This window comes from Podarcis tiliguerta, assembly GCF_965153285.1.
Source record: "Podarcis tiliguerta genome assembly, chromosome: 8".
Lineage (NCBI taxonomy): Eukaryota > Metazoa > Chordata > Lepidosauria > Squamata > Lacertidae > Podarcis > Podarcis tiliguerta.
The window spans coordinates 15,051,867-15,071,229 of record NC_139541.1 but is presented as its reverse complement, the minus strand read 5'-3'; the positions used below and the strand labels follow the sequence as shown (position 1 = coordinate 15,071,229).

Sequence of the window (19,363 nt, the reverse complement as noted above, 5' to 3'; positions counted from 1 at the left end):
CTCTGTTAGATACTTCCATAAACAAAATTAATCTTCGGTCTGTCCATTATTATTCCTCAGGCTGGCCCGGTAAATCAAATAAATTAATTAGGGGGCTCTGTCAGGTCAAACTTGCATTCCAGCATTCCTCCTCCTCGCACCTCCTGATACTCCTCCCCCTCATCTTCTTCTCCGGCCGGCTTGTCTTGGCGAGACGCCATTTCTTTTTAACTGCGTCATAGAAATTCCTCCTTCTCACCGTTTGATCTTCTCTTGTTGTATTGTATTTCCTCCCACACAAATCTTAAAGTTCTGTTTATGAATTGTTAGAACGTGACGATCTTATTTCTTCCTGGGGTGGAGGGTATTATTATCACATCATGCAAGGGAAATCGGAAAGGTTTTTCCCTCCACCCCCCCTTCATTCCAGCCATACATTCTCTTGGTAGTAATTCAGCAAAAGATTTACTTATCCATCCGTCACTCCCGGTCACAGAGATCCATTAGTCAGCAGTCCTATCGTCGAGTTTCACTTGATATATGTGCTCCAGCCTTCCAAATCTATTATTCTCCAATTAGTTCCAATTATAATTCCAAGCTGAAGCAACCAGCACGCGCTGATTGGAATCGGCGTCGGGAAGATCTGATTCCACCGAGGGCTTGTGCCAAGTGTTCCGCACCCCCATCTCTCAAATCAGGGGGTGCATTGTGAACACCGCTGGCAGGGGAGTCCCCCCCATCCCCTTGGGGGGGCCAGGAAGGCTGCCTACTTCCCATAGCAGCCCCTTAATACCTCGTATGGGTCAGAGAGATGTTATTGTCGGCCATCTTCCAACGCGCCACCTAGTGGCCCCCAGGGTTGATGGTTTTCTGTCTGAGACCATCAGGGTTGGCAAAGCAACTGGGCAGGGCTCCTGTGAATATGCTGCTATGCTCAAGGAATTATGGTGGCCTGTATCAAACCTTCCCCATTTTGTAGTCCTTCCTTCATGGAGTAAAATAAAAGTGGAACAGTGCAAATCTGATGTATGGTTGATTTTCTATGAATTTATAACAGAAGTGTAGCGTATGTAGTGTGTGAGTGTGTGTGAAGTCTGTACAAACTGAATGATGGGGGGGGGGGTCCTGCTACAAGGTTAAGAACGGACCTCCAGAACGAATTAAGTTCTTAACTCGAGGTACCACTGTACTGGACTTTCTGTGGTAAGGAAAGTGATGGAGAAACGTGCTAGGGAGTGTGGCATAACACTTGCTTTGATGCAATGGTCATCTTAAGCCCCTTGCAAACAAATTGGAATGAATGCTCATGAAATAGCCAGTGTAATATAATTTCACTGCAAACAGATCAGAATGAATGCTCAATAAACAGGCTGCCTGCAAGTGGTGGTGTTGTTTAGTCATTTAGTCGTGTCCGACTCTTTGTGACCCCATGGACCAGAGCACGCCAGGCACTTCTGTCTTCCACTGCCTCCCACAGTTTGGTCAAACTCATGCTGGGAGCTTGGAGAACTCATGCTGGTAGCTTGGAGAACTCATGCTGGTAGCCTGCAAGTACCCTAGGTCAAATTTCTGAAAACACCCAGCAAGGAAACTTCAAACAGGGAACTGTCTGATCTTGTCAAAGGGATTTAAGTTACATAACCTCCAGAAACAAGGAAGAGAAAGCCAGAGGGACCAGGCCACACAAGTCAGAAATTGCCATTGTGAACATGCCTCTGGCACTCTGAGCATATGTGTGTATAAAATCATGTGCCTGGAATGACATGCATGTGCTGCTGTGTTTTGTGTGTTTGGTGGTTCAGCAGCAGAACACCTGCTGTTCAATGTAAGAAGCTGCCTTTGATTGGTCCAGGAAGCCCAGAGCTCTTCAACCTCCTGCTACTGCTTTTAGAAGATTCTGCAGGGCTAAAAGTGGGGTGTGGGGTGTGTTGGGGATTCATGAAGACCCTTCTCTCCCTCTCCCCTCCCATAAAGTACTGTTTCCACGGCATGAAACTTGCTTCTGTAGTAATAGTCATAACTCTGTGGTGGGACACCTGCTTTGCATTTGTTTGACTGCAAATCCATCCAAATATTTTTGACAGGTGGGGAACTTTTTTCAGCTTGAAGCCCATATTCCCTTTCAGCGAACTTTCTGGAGGCTTTACATTGGTGGGCACTGGGCAAGATCACAAAGGCCCCATTTGCACTGACTTTCAAAGCACTACCATACCACTTTCAACAGTCAAGGCTTCCCCCAAAGAATCCTGGTATCTGGCTTGTTGTTTGGGGACTGCTGTTCCCCTCCCAGAGCCAGCCCCCAGAGAGGTTTAACAATCAGTTCTTCCTCCTAGGATAACACAGGGAATTGTCATTCTGGGAAGGGAACAAGGGTCTCCTAACAACTCCCAGCACCCTTAACAAACCACAGTTCCCAGGATCCTTTGGGGAAAGCCATGACTGTTTAAAGTGGCATGACAGAGCTTTGAATGCATAGTGCTGATGGGGTCAGAGACAAAAGCAGGTGGAGTAAGAATGTGGCTTACCTTTGCACACATCTGGCAAGCAAGAGGCAAGATCGCAGATACGCCCAAGTCTATTTAAATATGGTGCCATTCATGGTAGTGATGGGAAGCCTTGCCCGCTGAGTGCATAAACCCTTACAGCCCGAGAGAGTGGGAAAGGGAGCCGGCGAACTACCCCATCCCTCGAATGCATGACTTTGAACCATTGCCGAAAAAAAGAGAATGAAAACAAAAATTTCCCATCCGACCGCAACAGAGGGATGGAAAGGCAGAAGCCTGTGCCTTTAAAGGGCGATGCTCGCCGTCCGCCTGAGCCGATCAGCAGACCTTTAGGCCGGGCTAGGGCTAGCCCCTCCCTGCGGTGGGCTGGCCTAAGCGGGTCCGCTCCAAGTGGAAGCGTCTTTGGGTGCGCCAGTCGCCTACCTTTCTCGTCTCAGCTACAGTTAAGCTGCCCGAGTCGCCGCCATGGCCCAGTAAGTACTGGGGGGCATTTTGGAGAGGGTTAGTGGGGCTCGTTTGGCAATGCTGAGTTACGCGCAAGAGTAAATGACCGATGAGTTCAAGGCGGGGAAGGTTTGCTCCTAGGCGAGTAAATCTCATCGGGCTACTCTGGAGTAGACCGTAATTAATGGCCATGGACCCCACTGACTTCGGCGAAGCTCCCTTCCAAGTTAGCGTGTGTAAAGCAGACCTAATCCGGAACACACCGTGATGCGGAAATGCATCTTGCTGAGCTCAGTGGAGGCGGATGGTTCGGTGGGCTGACTCCCGAGTAAGCAGGGTCTCAGTCAGGAAGCTTCATTCGGTTCCAGGAAGCTTACTCCCGTGCAAGAGACGGGAGTGCTGCCAGGCTTTCCTCGGAGGGAAGTTTGCTCAGTGGGGTTCATCCAAGGGGGGAGGAGGGTAAGCACTCTGTAGGTGCTCAGGTGCATTTCCATGGCTTGTTAGCTCCGGGTCCTCACCTCCTTGCGGGGCGGGAGGGGGTCTCTGTTGCAGCAGGAAAATAAAGGTATTCCTTGCTTTCCCTCTACTGGTTCCTGTCTCCATCCATTCTTATCTGACTGATCATTGACTTAGGTGACTCAGAGTACCTTGGGGAGTTGGGCTGCAAAAGTGAACCCCAATTTTTTCTGCAGCAGACTGATTCACGTTTTGCAGGACGGAGCCTTCGCATGACAAATAGGTCCTGGGGCTTTATGTCTGTGGGGTGGGACCATCTTCTGATCTGGAAAAGTTTTTTTTTAAGAAAAGGGGAAAAAATCTCAATCGTTGCTAATTGTGGCTCCATGGTGATTGGTTGAGGAGGCAGTTTTCTTGATTTATCTTTTTTTTTTAAGGTTGAGCATTAGAAATGAAAACCTTCAGCCTCTTGAGTCGTTCTTTAGAAATCAGGGCGGGTTCAAGTTGGATGTGCTTGCTTCTGGGCTAATCTCAGCTGCATGGAAATTGATTGTGGTTAATCTTTTGTGTAAATTGGAAAGGACTGTGGCTCAGTGGCAGAGCACTCACTTTCCATGCAGAAGGTCCCATGCTCAGTCTCTTGCATCTCCCCTTAGAGATGGGAGGGATTCTCTGCCTGATACCTTGGAGAGCCACTGCCAGTCAGTGTCTGCAGTTGGATGAACCACTTGCCCAACTCCTCATAAGTCAACTTCCTTTTGCTCTGACCAACTGGTGGGATGAAATCAATTAATTAAAGAAAGAAAGAAATGATCAGAGCATGGGGAGGCATGTCGCACGTGCTTTAACAATACATAATAAGAAAAGTCTGACGGCTGGATCAGGCCAAAGGCCCATTTAATCCAACATCCTGTTCTCCCAGTGACCAATAAGATGCCTCAATAGGAACCCTGCAAGCAGGACCTGAGTACAACAGCAACTCTTCTCACTTGTGAGCCTCAGCAACTGGTAATCAGAGGCATACTGACTCCCAGCAGTGGACACAGAATTTGTGATATCCTTCTCCTTTGTGTGATTCTTCTAAAGCCATCTAGGTTGTTGGCCATCCCTGCCTCCTGTGGGAGCAAGTTCCAAAGTTTAACCATGTGCTGTGTTAAAAAAGTCCATTCTTTTGTCTGTGCTGAATCTTCCAACATTCAGTCTCTAGTTCTAGTGCTATGAGAGGGAGAGAGAAAAATTTCCTCTGTCCGCTTTCTCCACACCTTGCACAATTTTATACGCCTCTTTTGTGTTCCTTCTTACTCTTCTCTAAACTGAAAAGCCCCAAATGTTGTAACCTTTCCTCATAGGGGAGTTGCTCCATCCCCTTGATCATTTTGCTTGCCCTTGTCTGAACCTTTTACAAAGTCCTTTCTGAGGTGAGGCGACCAGAGCGGTGCTGTGCACAGTATTCCACAATGTGTGGCTTCTCCATAGATTTGTATAGGAACAGGTTGTGCAGGATTATTGCAAGGATTGCAATGAGTTAATGCAGGGGTGAAGAACCTTCATTGGCCCAAGAGCCACATTTCCTTCTGAGGCCCACAAACCCGTGATGCATGGGGCCACCCACCCACCCACCTACCTCACCATTCTCTGTTCTGGCAATCAAATGATATCCCTGTTCAAGAACATCACTGGGAAGGAGGGTGCAGAAGGCCAGTGAGTGGTGTGACTTGGGCAGAATCACATGTTTAAATTTTTTTCCACCTGACCATCCATACTTCACAGCTCCTGGCATTGTCTCCAGCTAAGTCTTCTCCTAGTAGACCCATTGAAATCATTAATTCCAGTGGTGTCTACTCTGAGGAGGACTAATGTTGAATGCAGCCTCTGGTCATTGTCATCAATGCTTAGTCCTGTATGAGTTGTTTCTAGGCCTGACTTTTCCTTCTGGACTTTCTAGTTTTGAACTTACAGGGATTCAAAGTGAGCGCTTGCACATACTGTAGCTTTCAGGCATGATGGCTCCCCCCCCATCCGAAGTGGTACAGCCCAAACACAGAGGACTGCCTCCTTTGCTAATTGTTTGGACAAGGCTTAAGAAGATGTAAAGAGAAACAAAGAGACATTGCCCAAGGCAGAGGGGGTGGTGTGGGTGTGGAGAGAGTTGCCAGAGGGGTGCCTAGTTTTGGTAACACTTGGCTGGCTTAATTCCATGTGAAAGACTCCACGGGTGTGTTGTGCAAGTTGGGCCAAGCTCAGGATTTAATCCCTGACGTTTTATTTTTGTAGCTGTTGCTGGTTCCTGGGACTACAAATCCACTCTGGGGAAGGGTGATAGCTCAGTGGTAGATCATCTGCTTTACATGCAGAAAGTCCATGGTTCAACCCTTTGCATCTCCAGGTTGGGTTGACAAAGGCTGCAATCTGAGACCCTGGAGAGCTGCTGTCTGTCAGTGTACTGTAGACAGTCCTGTGTTAGATGGAACAAGGATCTGACTCTGCTAAAGCAGCCTTCTAAGTTCCTATGCTTCTACCTCCATTTGTCTCTGCTTTTCTTCCATAATGATTTCTTCTTCGTTTCTCATATAATCCCTCTGAGTTTGAGGAAGTCTCTCCCATAGTGTTGAGGCACAGCTAGGAAATGAAAGGGCTTCTAGAAGCATGTAACTTCTCATTTTCTAGATCTAGTTGCTCAATCTCTTGAATTGACACAACACAGTCCTGGCTGGTGCAAGGCATGGATCAGAAGCACAGCCTGGGTTTTTAAACTGCAACCGTCCCTGTTCCTTGGCACCCTTGCCTGGGTGTCACAGGCCCCACCTGCGCTGTACATTTAAAGCAGCATCATACCACTTTAAACAGCCATGGCTTCCCCCAAAGAATCCTGCAAAGAGGGATGGATTGTTAAACCATTCTGGGAAGTGTAAGCATCCATGTCTGTTCTTCCCCTTTTTCAGAGCAGACATCGCCTTGATTGGACTGGCCGTCATGGGCCAGAACCTCATCCTCAACATGAACGACCATGGCTTCGTGGTGAGTGGAAATGCTCGGTGTGAAGTTTTAAATGCTACGCAATTATTTATCACAGACTCTCTTGCTCTCTCTGCTAGGTACTGTATAGAATGCAGAAGGGAGATCTTCGGACAGAAGCTTGAAGACAGGGGTGGGGGGTCCTTTGGCCCTCCAGATGTTTCTATATTACAGCTGTGTTCATCTGTGGTGGTTGGATTTCCCAGCTTATTGGAACAGAAAGGCAGGATAAAAATCTCCCAAATCAGTCATCCATGGCATATTAGCTACTTACTGGGCTAAGTTCTAGATTTTGGTGTATAAATCCCTATGCAGCCTGGGACCAGGATACCTGATAAATCTTCTCGCCCTTTATATACCCAACAGATCATCTTATCAAGAGAGAGACCCATTCTGCACAGTGTTGGGGCTGGGCCTTTAGTGTGGTGGCCCCTGCCTTTTGGAATTCCCTCCCATTGAATATCAGACAGGCACTGTCTCTGTGGTGTTTTCAGCACCTGCTAAAGACCTTCCTCTTCTAATTAAGTAGAAATCTTTCCTAGTCTGCATCTGCAGTGTAGATGTTTTTATTGCTTTATAGTTTGTGGGTTTGCTACCCTGGACTCCTTTGGGAGGAAGGGCAGGATATAAATATAATTAATTAATTGGCTATATAGTAAATCTTCTGGTGATAAGAAATGTATGAATGTGGAGATAAGAAAAGTCTGAAACAAGAAGGCAAGGAAGGGGATTTAGGGTAGAGGCAAGGAACTTTTGGCAAACCAGGTGCTGCTGGAATGCAGCTGCCATCACCCCCAAGAATTGGTCATGCTAGACTAGGACTGATGGGAGATGGAGTCCAGCAACATCCGAAGGTCCCTGATTTAGTGGGAGGCCTTGTCTTTCCCTGTTTTCTTATTTGTTTGAGTACCTTAAATGACAGAACATAGATTGGCTTACTGTTTTGAGCAATCTCTGCAGATAATTGCTCAGCAGGAAGTGCTGGTGTGTGTGTGAGAAGCTGGCTAAACCTGTATACATTGAAAGGTTGGTTTTTTTTAATGACCTGCACACCAGGTTAAATCCATTCCAACCAAGCCTTTCATTTTTCTGGTTAAATGGGGGGAAATAATGAAAATGAACATGCAGATGTCTTGTCCTTTTGCTTCTTAGAGTCTGAAAATAACTTCCAAGTCCCTGGCACAAACCCATTAGAAAACCAGGTATAGGGGGGGATGCATTTCAGAAAAGGCATCAGCTCTACTGTCTCCCAGTGCAATCCCTCTCTCTTACCCTCTCCTAGGTCTGTGCATTTAATCGAACGGTATCCAAAGTGGATGACTTCCTGGCAAATGAAGCCAAGGGCACTAAAGTCATTGGGGCCCACTCTTTGGAAGAAATGGTCTCCAAGCTGAAGAAACCCCGGAAGATCATCCTGCTTGTCAAGGCTGGGAGTGCGGTGGATGACTTCATCAACAAGCTGGTGAGCAGATCTCTTCTTCCCATCCTTGACCAACTGCTTCTTCTTTTACAAATGATGCCCCTTTATGCCACCTTCCAGAATTCTATGGATTGGCCAACGCTAGGGCTGGCTGAACCTTTCCTCCCTGTGGGGAAGGGCTGGGGCTCAGTGGCAGAGCTCCTGCTTTGCATGTGGAAGGTCTCAGGTTCAATCCCTGGCATCTCCAGATGGGGCTGGGAGAGGCTCCCTGTGGAAAATCCTGGAAAGCCACTGCCAGTCAATATAGATAATATTAAGCCAGCTTACTATGTTTCTCATGGTAAGTTATCAGTTATATTTTATCTGCACAATCAGAATGAATTTCTGGATGATAAATGCTTTTTCTGTGCAGCCTGAACAGGAGCAGTCACCATTAAGAAAACGAAGTCGGAATAGTGTATACGTAGATTAAGTGACTCTTCTTCTTTGTGCTCAAAACTCTTAACCTAGCTCAACGTTGTTACCTGAACTAGCCAGATGTTTAACTGAGAATCAATCACAGTCAGTCCATCATTTGAAAAATAAGACTTTAGAGCCATCTTGCCCCCCCAAAGCAGCTAGACATTCCATTTTGGCAACTATAACCTTGGCTTAAGGAGCCATTTCATGCCAAGCTTATATTTCTGAGTTTCTAACACTGTTTCCAAGACACAGACACTTCCTGCTCTAAAATTCAGTAATATTTTAGTTGAAGAAGGAAACATAAGAAGCTGCCTCATACCTAATCAAACCATTGGTTCATCTAGCTCAATACTGTCTACCTCTCACTGGCAGCAGCTTCCTAAGATTTCGGGCAGGGGTCTTCCCCAGTCCTACGTGAAGATGCCATTGGGGATTGAACCAGAGACCTTCTACATACAAAGCAGATGCTCTACCACTGAGCTTTGGCCCTATGAAGCTGCCTTATACTGAGTCAGACCACTAGTCCATCTAGCTCACTATTTTCTGCACTAACTCCAGGGTCTCATTTGAGGATGTCTCATAGCCCTCGCAGGAGATATTTCCACTGGATTAGATAGGCTTTTTGGTCTGATCCAGCAACTCTCTGTAGATGGACACCTGCCACTAGATTCAGAGAAAACCTCTCTTGGTACCAGTCATTGGGGAAGAATAGTGGGGAAGGGCTGCTGCCAGTGTGCCCTTTTCATGGGCTTCCCAAAGGCATTTGATTAGCTGGATCGGATAGGCCATTACTCTGCTGACCTCTTCTGATGTAACACTGTCTCTTTCCTTTACAGGTGCCACTGCTGAGTGCCGGAGACATCATTATTGATGGAGGGAATTCTGAGTATAGAGATAGCACAGTATGTATGGTGCCCATTTGTATCATACTTGTATACTCCAAGGAGCTCAAGAGGATATGTGGGAGCTAACTTTATCTTCACTAACAGACCTGTGGGGTTGGTTGGTTAGGATTTGTTTGCAAGACATTTCTCTCATAATACATATTTTCCTAAGGATGTTGTCACGCTGCAGTTTTTTGTGCAACCAGCAGGTGGCTTTGAGAAGGGCGGGATTGGTGAGCAAAGTAAGTAGGGGTGCAGCCCCTAGTATTTTATAAAACTGCAGCTTTTTATATCCCGCCTCTCAATTTTGCCCAAAGGCTCATCAATGAGTTTTGTACAAGGATTGGAAGTTTTGAGCAAGGTGTTCCGTTGTGCCAAAAGCTGTTTAGTCACACTGGCTACATGACCTGAAAAGCTGTCTGTAGACAAATGCCGGCTCTCTTGGCCTGAAAGTGAGATGAGTCCATAGTTGCCTTTGACTGGACTTAACCATCCAGGGATTATTTACTTCCATGCTCTAAAGCCCACCAATATCTGTTAAACCAGATGCAAAGGAAATTTTACTCGGTGCAGAATTTTAAGTTTCAAATGGTTATGTAGCTCTTAACTGGTACAGGAATCAGATTTATTCTCTTTCTCTTTTGTGAGATATACGTTGCCCTAAGTAGAGAATGCAGTGCTTTTGCCCCCATAATCCTATTTTCCGAGCCACGAGTCTCCCTTCTTTTCCTATCCAGAGGCGTTGCAAGGAGCTCAAGGAGAAGGGCATCTTGTTTGTTGGGAGCGGGGTTAGCGGCGGCGAAGAGGGCGCCAGGTATGGCCCTTCACTCATGCCAGGAGGAGCCAAAGAGGCATGGTAAGTGATGACGAGAATGATTTAATGCATTTATTTGTTGCTTAATGCATAGCTTTCTCAAGGCTATTTACAATTATGAAAGTGTACATGATACAAAATCCAGAATACAGCAAAAAGAAAAAAAAAGAGCATTAATTGACCCAAAGTGCTCATCCTGCAATAACATCATAGGACAAATCCTGCTCCACTCCATATATAAATTCACATATATTGCTTTCCCATTTTTTAAAATATAGCAAATGTTTTAGCTGCTTTTACATATGCAATTAATTGTTCTGTGTATGGTTTTTATTGCATTGTAATTCACTTCGGAAGCAGTGCTAGAGCACCTGCTAGGCATGCAGAAGGTGCCAGGTTCAGTCCCCATCAGCAACTCCAGGTAGGTCTGGGAGAAACTCCCTGCCTGAAAGCCCTGGAGAGCAGCTGCCAGACAGTGTAGACGATAATGAACTAGATGGACCAGTTGTCTGACTGACTCAGTATAAGGCAGCTTTCCATCTTCAACTGCAAAAAAGGACAAATCCTTTCCCACTCAATAAAAATAAAAACCGCAGCAAGGTATGATCCAAACATAACAACTGAAAGGCTGGGCAAACATTAATGTCTTGGCCTAAAGTTTGACAATGATGGTGCTTCCTTGGGAAGAGCATTCCACAGACATGGAGTCACTGCTGAAAAATGCATGTTCTCTCAGCTGGGTCCTCCTCAGATTGAGTTGTGAAGGGACCAAATCAGTAAATGTATGTTTCATTTTTATTTTTGTTTACTCATTCACCATTTTTCAGTCTTATCCTTTCTCCTGCCTGGGGCAGTCAATAAAATAGTAGATGCCAATAAAACATAATTTTTAAAAACACAGACTCAGATGAGATACAGTAAACAGCAGCAATGGTATCTGTAGGGACTGCAGCCCCAAAATAATTATTTCCTTATCCAAACACCTGACTAAGTGAACTTGTTTCTTAAATGCTTCTGTAGTAGGGGCAGACCAAATATCACTTGGAAGGGGGTTTCAGAGGTAGGGAGCCACTACTGATAATGCCTACCTCACGTCTCTGCCCTCCTACCCTCTGTTATGGTCAGGACAGTGAACCAATCATGATGATGTCCTTTCTGTTGCCTTTGCTTTGTTTTTCAAACATCCTTTTGGTTCTTTGCAGGCCTCACATCAAACCAATATTTCAGAGCATCGCTGCCAAAGTAGGAACTGGGGAACCCTGTTGCGACTGGGTAAGATGAGCTGACATGTTTATGATGCACTCTGCATGCTCCTAGAGATACTCTTCAAGCTGATGCCCCTCTTTGTGAATTGTTTTTGGAAGGTTACTAGCTTCTCCAGCCCCTCACCTTCCCCATCAAGAGGAAGGGGAGAAGGCAGACCCTTTCCAATGTTGACGGCCTGTACTTTGGGGGTAGAATGTGGGTGTGGCTCAGCCTCCTGGTGCTAAAATTATGCTTTTAATGGGAATGGGATTTTAACTTATTTATTGTGGAGGTGGGGCTGTTATAAATTATTCTGTGTTACATGTATTTTGTATTTGTATATTTTTGGTTTTATAAGGCTGATTAATATTCTAAAGTCTTTTATATGTGTTTGTGGGAGGGAGGTTATTGTTTTGTTGGTTTTGTTTTAACTATTTACTTGTCTTTTTACCTTGTGAACCGCTCTGAGATATTGTCATGAAGAGCAGTATATAAATCTTAATAATAATAATTCGTTTTATTCTTCTCTCTTATGACTCTGGCAGGTGGGAGACGAGGGGTCTGGGCACTTTGTAAAGATGGTGCACAATGGGATTGAGTATGGAGACATGCAGCTGATCTGCGAAGCCTACCACCTCATGAAGGATGTGCTAGGCATGGACCATGATGAGATGGCCGCGGTGAGCCCACAAGACAAACCAATTTCTTGAATCTGATGGGTGAAGACCCTGTTTTAACAAGTCTAAATAAAAGCCAGAACAGGCACTTACACAGAGACACAGCAGGGAGCCTCCTTTTCTAGATGGAGTTCCCAGGAGCCTTTAGCTGTGGGATGGGATACTTGTGGGCCTTCCATATGTTGTCAGACTGCATCCTTGACCATTGGCCATGCTGCTTGAGGCTGATGGGAGTCTACCAATATCTGGAATTCCCCACCTCTGACTTAGACTGACTTGCGACTGATGGGAGTTGTAGCCCATCAACATATGAAGAGCCAAAGGTTTACCTCTACAGCAGAAACTGCCTTCTTGACTGCAGGACCCACAATCATCCGCTTAATCCACCAGAACCTGTCTTTGCATGCAGGGGAAGTCCCTAACAGTGGAGGTGTACAGCAGAGCCACAAAGGCATCTTCCTATTTTCTTAGGAGCAAATGCATTAGGTTTATAGAGCACAGAGCACTCTATATCCTAAAAAAAAAAGTCTTGCAGTCTCAGGGAGGGGGTTGTTGATCTCTCTGCTCCTTGTCTCCCTTGCCCCTAGGTGTTTGAGCAGTGGAATAAGACTGAACTGGACTCCTTCTTGATCGAAATCACAGCAAACATATTGAAGTATCGTGATGCTGATGGGAAGCATTTGCTCCCAAAGATCCGGGACAGTGCTGGGCAAAAGGGAACAGGGAAGTGGACGGCTATCTCAGCTTTAGAGTACGGGGTCCCCGTCACTCTAATTGGTAAATAACTTTGACATAGATTTGCACTAAAATGTGGCAATGATGGGAGGGGCCCCAGAGATATGTGGTGCAGTCCTTGTTTACTTGAAAGACCTGAGTTGAGGCACCCAGGAGTTTGTTGTTGTTATTTAGATTTCTGTGCTACCTTTTGTCAACGGAATTCAAGGTGGCATTCATGTTTCTCTCTTCTTCCCCGTTTTACCCTCAACAACAACCCTGTGAGGTAGGTTAGGCTGAGAGATGGTGACTGGTCCAAGGTCACCCAGTGAACTGAGTGGGGATTTGAACTCTGGTCTCCAAGACATGACACTACCCACTACACCGCACTGGTGTTATGCCTGACGACTAGTAAGTTTGCTGTGTGAGCTCAGGATCCTCCAAACTCAAAATATCACCCACACTTCTGTGCTGTTTTCACGGCTGGCAAAGGGCCATAGTTCAGTGGTAGAGCATCTCCAGGTAGGGCTGGGAATATCTCCTGTCTGAAACCCTGAAGAGCCATTGCCCATCTGTCTTGACAGCACTGAGCTAGCTGGAGCAAGGGTCTGATTCAGTATAAGGCATCTTCCTATGTTCCTGCTCTGACTGGCGATCGTTCTCTACATTTTGGGGCAAGGATCCTTCGCAGTTTTCCAAAATAAGCTCCTTTTAAAGTGGAGATCCTGAGGACTGAACCAGGAACCCTTGTGTATGCAGTGCATCTTCTCTACCTTCTCTACCACTGAGTAGAACTCTGCCATTCTTCTTTAGCACACCCTTCCTACTGTGTTCTGCATTTCCCCCCTCTTTTAAATATCAAACCTCCTCCACATAGGGTTCAAGGCTTGGCTCCTAGGGTTGCCAGGTGAATTGCTAATGGATTGGGTTTGCTTTTCTTTCTCCCTCCCCTTCTGTTTCCTCCCTACATCAGCATGACTTGCAATTTCCTGCTCTAAAGCAGCTGACTCATCCCTTCACAATGCAAAAGGATGTTGGTTGGCTAAGAAAGTGGGGGGAGAGGAGGGGCTACCTTTGTGACTGCAAGAGTGTGGAGGAACCACAGTGCACCTGCGGCAGTGAGAGTATGAGTCACTCACAGGAAATCTGAAGAACCTTTTCACCTTGTGTGTTTGCACTCTCTCTGCCCACGCCTTTCAGGCAGTCAGTCCTTACAAGCTTCCATTCCCGGTTACCACAAGCCACTCATATCTTTATCTGCACTACTCAGTTAGGTCCCAAAGTCACTTTGGGTCAGTTTTTGTGAGTAAAGGGACTGATAAAATATTTTTATAATAGTAATAATAATCCCCTGTAGCACTCAATGAGTGTTATGTTCCTGTTGAATATACTCTGTTCTCAGGGTTGTTGTTTTTTTTTAAAAAAAAACATTTCTTGTACCACTGCAAAACTTGGGGTTTCTCCAAGCCAGATGATACAGTCCCCATTTGTGTGTTTGTTTGTGTTCTCTTTTGTATGCATAAGGATTGGCACTTGGAGTTTACTGTTGATATCTAGAATTGTAGTTTGTTTTGTAGGGTGAGGTTGCTTACAGCACAATGGTATGCATGCTTAGTCTGAAGTAACTGCCATTTAGGCCACCTTGACTCCATGCATTTAAAGCACCATGGTACTGGTTTAATCAGTTGTGGCTTCTTTCCCCAACCAAAGAATCCTGGGAACTGTAGTTTGTTTTGGGTGCTGAAAGTTGTTAGAAGACACTTTATTCTCCTCACAGAGCAATAATTCCCAGTGGTTTAAAAATCAGTCCCTCTTTCCAGGAAACTGCGAGGAAAAGCGGTTCCCCTAAAACCTCTCAGCATCCTTAACAGACTACAGTTCCCAGGATTCTTTGGGGGAAGCCCCAAATGGGTGAGTTTTATGTCCTGCCTCCAGTTACATGATACCCAGTAGTTTTTTAGTGAAGATAATTTGAGTTGTTTCAGAAAGCAGTCTCCTGTGTACACACAGTACTGTGGTCCTGTTTGCCATTGCTTCAGTTTAGCCAACCATGGTGTTTGATTTTTCTTTCTCCAAAGGGGAGGCTGTCTTTGCTCGGTGCCTGTCTTCCCTCAAGGACGAAAGAGTGAAAGCTAGCAAGCTGTTGAGTGGACCCAACGCAGCTAAGTTTAGCGGGAATAAGGCGGCGTTTCTGGAGGACATCCGCAAAGTGAGTTGTTAGGCCAGGGAGGGCTGGCCTTGTGGCCCTCCGGGTGTTGTCAAACTACAACTCCCATCAGCCCCCACCCAACATGGCCAGCGTTTGGTGTGGTGGGAGTCATAGTCCAACAAAATTCTGGAGAGTCACTATCCTATGTGTGGGGAAGATGCATCATTCTGCATTATAGTCTCCAACAAGAACCTCCATTGTCTGAGGTCCAGATTGTTGTAGAGATTGTATGAGGGGTTCCAGAATTCTAGGCTTCCTCACTCAAGACATGCTCAGTGGGTTCCTTTAATCTGGAATGGGTGGTGGGGTGTGCAAACCAATCATTCCCTCACACTAACTCTGACCTAACATGATTCATGATGATGGGCAACTCTCTTTGGGTTGGTGGGGTCCTTTCTCGGTCTCTGGTGGCTCAGCAAATGGGTGACTTTGCCACCCTCTGGAGCCAGCCCCTGGCTTGAAAGCTTCTTTCTAAATCTTGACACTGCCCCTTGGCTCCCTTGCAGGCCCTGTATGCTTCAAAGATTATTTCCTACACACAAGGCTTCATGTTGCTGAGGCAAGCGGCAAAAGAGTTTGGCTGGACGCTGAATTATGGTGCCATCGCCCTGATGTGGCGGGGAGGATGCATCATCCGAAGGTAAGCAAGACGGATAGGATATGATAGGAGCAGGGGCTGTCGATTGACACGGAGATGATCCTCTTCGTTTGGAGCTCAGACCAACTGAATCTAAAAGTTGAGATTCTAACTGAGACTGCACCTACACTCTACATTTACAGCAGTATTGTACCGCTTCAAACAGTCATGGATTCTCCAAAGAATTCTGGGAACGATAGATTGTTAAGAGTGCTTCTGCCTCTACTTTCCTCTGTCTCTCCTTTTGTAATTATTTGTTCCCACTTCTTATGCTCTGAGTTTGAGGAAGCTTCTCCCATTGAGACACAGCAGAGGAAATGAAAGGGCTCCTGCCTGCAACTTCTCATTTTCTGGATCAGTTGCTCAATCTCTAAAATGGGCATGGTGCCATCCCAGCTGATTTTAGGATCAGAAGACCTTTTCTTTTAAAAAACAACAACACTTTTTTTAGCACTCTTTCCAGGGTGACATATTTGTAGACACAGACCCCATCTGCAATATACAGTTAAAGCACAATGATATCACTTTAAACTGCTTCCCCCAAAGGATTATGGGAGCTGTAGTCTGTTAAGGGTGCTGGGAGACCCATTACTCCCCTCTCAGAGCTACAATTCCCAGGCTTGCCTGGGAAGAGGGATTGCTAATTCTTCTGGGAATTGACTATTAGCCATGCTAGCTGGGGCTGATGGAAATTGGAGTCCAGCAACATCATTGGTTATCCCTGCCCTTGATTACAATATGTTGGTCCACATATATTTTTGGGTTCCTGGCCATTTACCTCACTGATTTGAAGAAATCCTACTAACTGCTTTTGCATGCCTTCTACATAGTGTGTTCCTGGGGAAAATCAAAGAAGCTTTTGATCGAAGCCCTGATCTCCAGAACCTACTGTTGGACAACTTTTTCAAGACGGCGGTAGAGAATTGCCAGGTAACTTCAGGAAGAAGAGGCCACATACACACACCATATATTTAAATTTATTTAATTTGTATACTGCTTTGTATTTTAAAGAAAAGCACTATGCCACTTTAAACAATCATGGCTCCCCCTCCCAAAATTTTTTTTTTTTATGGGAGCTGTAGTTTAAGGGTGCTGAGAGTTAATTCTCAGAGTTCCCTGAAGAGAGGCTGATTGTGGAACAACTCGGAGAACCCAGCTCTGTGAAGTGAATGTGGGGTCTCTCCTAACAACTCTCAGCACCTTACAGCTTCCAGAATTGTCTGAAGTGGTATGGCAGTGCTTTAAATCTGCGAGGCGAATGCGGCTTTAGAAAGTACCTGACCATTTTTAAGTGCAGTATGTATGTATGTATGTATGTATGTATGTATAGAGATACAGTACTTAATTTTGCATTGCTATGAACAGCTTCACATACACCACAGCCTCAGAATGGCTGTCCATTGTCCATCCCTTGGGAGCAGATTTTGAGGGTGCGCAGAGGTGGGGGGCTGGGAAGGAGAGGGTGGCAAAGTCCCATTGTGCAAGGGGAAACTTTGTTCCACTTGCTCAAGGACAGCGGTGGAGACAGCCCTATGTTTCCAGTGGAGGAAGGGTCATTGGCCGAATACAACTTTTAAGAAGGTAACTACTATTACTACTTTTACATCATTCCTCCCTTAGGAATCATGGCGACGTGCCATCAGCACTGGTGTCCAAATTGGCATCCCAATGCCGTGCTTCACCACTGCACTTTCTTTCTATGATGGGTACAGGCATGACACTCTGCCAGCCAACCTGATTCAGGTAAGCCAGTCTGAAAACAGCTTTGGCATGTCTGGAACTTCTCCAACCTTTTTTGCTCCGTTCAGATATTTTGCTCATTTCCCTAGTTAACATAAGGAGAGCCTGGCTGCTGGATCAGGCCAGAGGGCCCATCTAGTCTGACATTCTGTTCTCACAGAGGCCAATGGTAATGCCCACCTGATGTCTCTGTATCCAGCACAATTTGTGGTGCCACCTCTCTCCTGGCCTTCGTTAAAATCTGTCATTTTCTTGTGGGCTTTGGGTTAACCCCCTTAATTTCGATTCCTCAAAGGACCCATGTTTTAAGCACATGTAGCTGCATTTGCCCATGATCATCCCTACCTTCATCTTTTCCTCTCCTTCCCTTTTGTCGTGTTTCCTCATTGTCTGTTTTAGATTGGAAGTCCCATACAGGCTGCAGCTTCCAGCAGTATTTTTACATGTTTTCCCTCTGCAAGGGGAACCTGCGGCTCTCCAGCTGTTGTTGGACTCCATCTTTTATCAGCCCCAGCCAGGGATGATGGGAGTTGTAGTCCAGCAACATCTAGAGAGCTCCAGGTTCTCCATCCCTGAACTGAAAGGATCCTCTTTAGTTTTACCAACACTGATGGAGACTCTACTGTAGAGACAATGGGTTTGACCTCTTAGATGTCCCCAACTAAATTCTACTCGAAGTAGATCCATTGACATTAATGGGACTAAGTTAGTCACATCAATTATTTTCAGTTGGTTTACTCAGAGTATTACTAACATGGGCTGCAACCCTGTGTGCCTCCTTTGAATTTAGCAACAATTGAAAGTTGACTGTGTTACTTTGGCAACCTATATCACTAACCATGTGTATGCAATTTCTCAAAGGCTCAACGAGATTATTTTGGTGCCCACACCTATGAACTGTTGTCAAAACCAGGCGAATTTATCCACACCAACTGGACAGGACATGGAGGCTCTGTTTCCTCTTCATCATACAATGCCTAGAAGGAAGCCTGAACTTGAAAGTGGAAAATACTGTAGAGCTAAAACATTCCCTCTTCTTGCTGCTTATTCTCTGTATCTTCAGCACTTTCTCTAGTTGTCACGTTTGGGACATTTTTTTTTTGTAAAGAAGTTGTGATCATGTCTTATAGGAGGGCTAAAATAAACATTTAAATCCTTCTTTGAAAATGTTGTGACTTTTATTTCACCAGCCCAGTTCCCTCTGGGAGCAATTAGTATAATAATAATAATAGTAGGACCAAAATCTCAAGCCTCCAAAACAAGAAACAAGAACTTAAGCAGTTGCCCTGCTGGATCAGACCAAAAGTATAGCATCCTATTCTCTCAGTGGCCAACCAGACGCCTGTAGGGAACCTGCAAGTTAGGACCTGAACACAACAGCAACCATCTTAGTCTAAGATTAAGATTATTAGCAGCTCTAACAAACAGATCTGCTTTGAATGTTGCATATAATCTATGTCTGCAAGAACACATCAAATTAAGCCTCATAATCACATCTTGAATAAATTTCTCTCTCTCCATTTTTTAAAGGATGGTAATTAAATAAATGTACAAGATCCCCTGTTTTGCCAAAAATACAGAAGCTCTTGTGCTGTGCAGCACCCCTGGATTTTCCATACTCACAGCAGAGCCGCAATGAAATCACCCCAAGTAAAATTCCAAAATCTAAAAGTGTTAAGACGCACTAAATTAAGGTCATATGCCTGGGATAAGAAAACCAATTTTAGCTGACGCTGAAAGCTTGTAAGAGTATTTTGTTGATTTATTGCATTTATATCCCACCTTTTCCTCCAAGGTGCTCAAGGAGGTGCATGTGGTTCCTCCTCTTCATTTAATCCCCACAACAACCCTGTGAAGTAGGTTAGACTGAGAGGCAGTGACAGGTCCGTGGTCACCCAGTGTGCATCATGGCTGAGTGGGCAGCAGGTATACAGAATGAGGGAAAACTCTCTGCAGCTGGAGTACCATCTAATAGCAGATGGTGTTGAGGTTGTACTGCTCACCTGTCCCTCCCCACAACTGCATAAAAGGACAGTGAGAGGGGCATTTGCACCATGTCCACTGCCCCTCCCAGTCTCCATCCTGGTATGCAGCACTGACTCAGCCACATGCCTCACCATGCTGTTGGCTACTGGTGTTGCCGCAGAAAAAACCTTGGTAGTT

The 19,363-nt window shown here is 45.5% G+C and overlaps 1 protein-coding gene across 1 annotated transcript; it reads left to right on the top strand.

Moving 5' to 3' along the window:
- The first annotated feature begins 2,833 nt into the window (after positions 1-2,833).
- Positions 2,834-18,367, top strand: PGD (phosphogluconate dehydrogenase). The gene is made up of 13 exons (XM_083454068.1): positions 2,834-2,956; positions 6,326-6,401; positions 7,681-7,860; positions 9,117-9,182; positions 9,902-10,020; positions 11,181-11,250; positions 11,769-11,903; positions 12,488-12,677; positions 14,693-14,823; positions 15,330-15,463; positions 16,291-16,390; positions 17,081-17,203; positions 18,062-18,367. Exons 1-13 carry the CDS (start codon positions 2,949-2,951, stop codon positions 18,179-18,181), a joined length of 1,452 nt encoding a protein of 483 aa, XP_083310194.1. The 5' UTR covers positions 2,834-2,948; the 3' UTR covers positions 18,182-18,367.
- The last annotated feature ends 996 nt before the right edge of the window (positions 18,368-19,363 follow it).

What these genes read in the sequence shown, in the direction of transcription:
- PGD (XM_083454068.1), top strand. An exon ending in GGTCCCCGTCACTCTAATTG is followed by an intron (nt 12,678 to 14,692) that starts GTAAATAACTTT and finishes CTTTCTCCAAAG; the next exon opens with GGGAGGCTGTCTTTGCTCGG. An exon ending in GGAGGATGCATCATCCGAAG is followed by an intron (nt 15,464 to 16,290) that starts GTAAGCAAGACG and finishes CCTTCTACATAG; the next exon opens with TGTGTTCCTGGGGAAAATCA.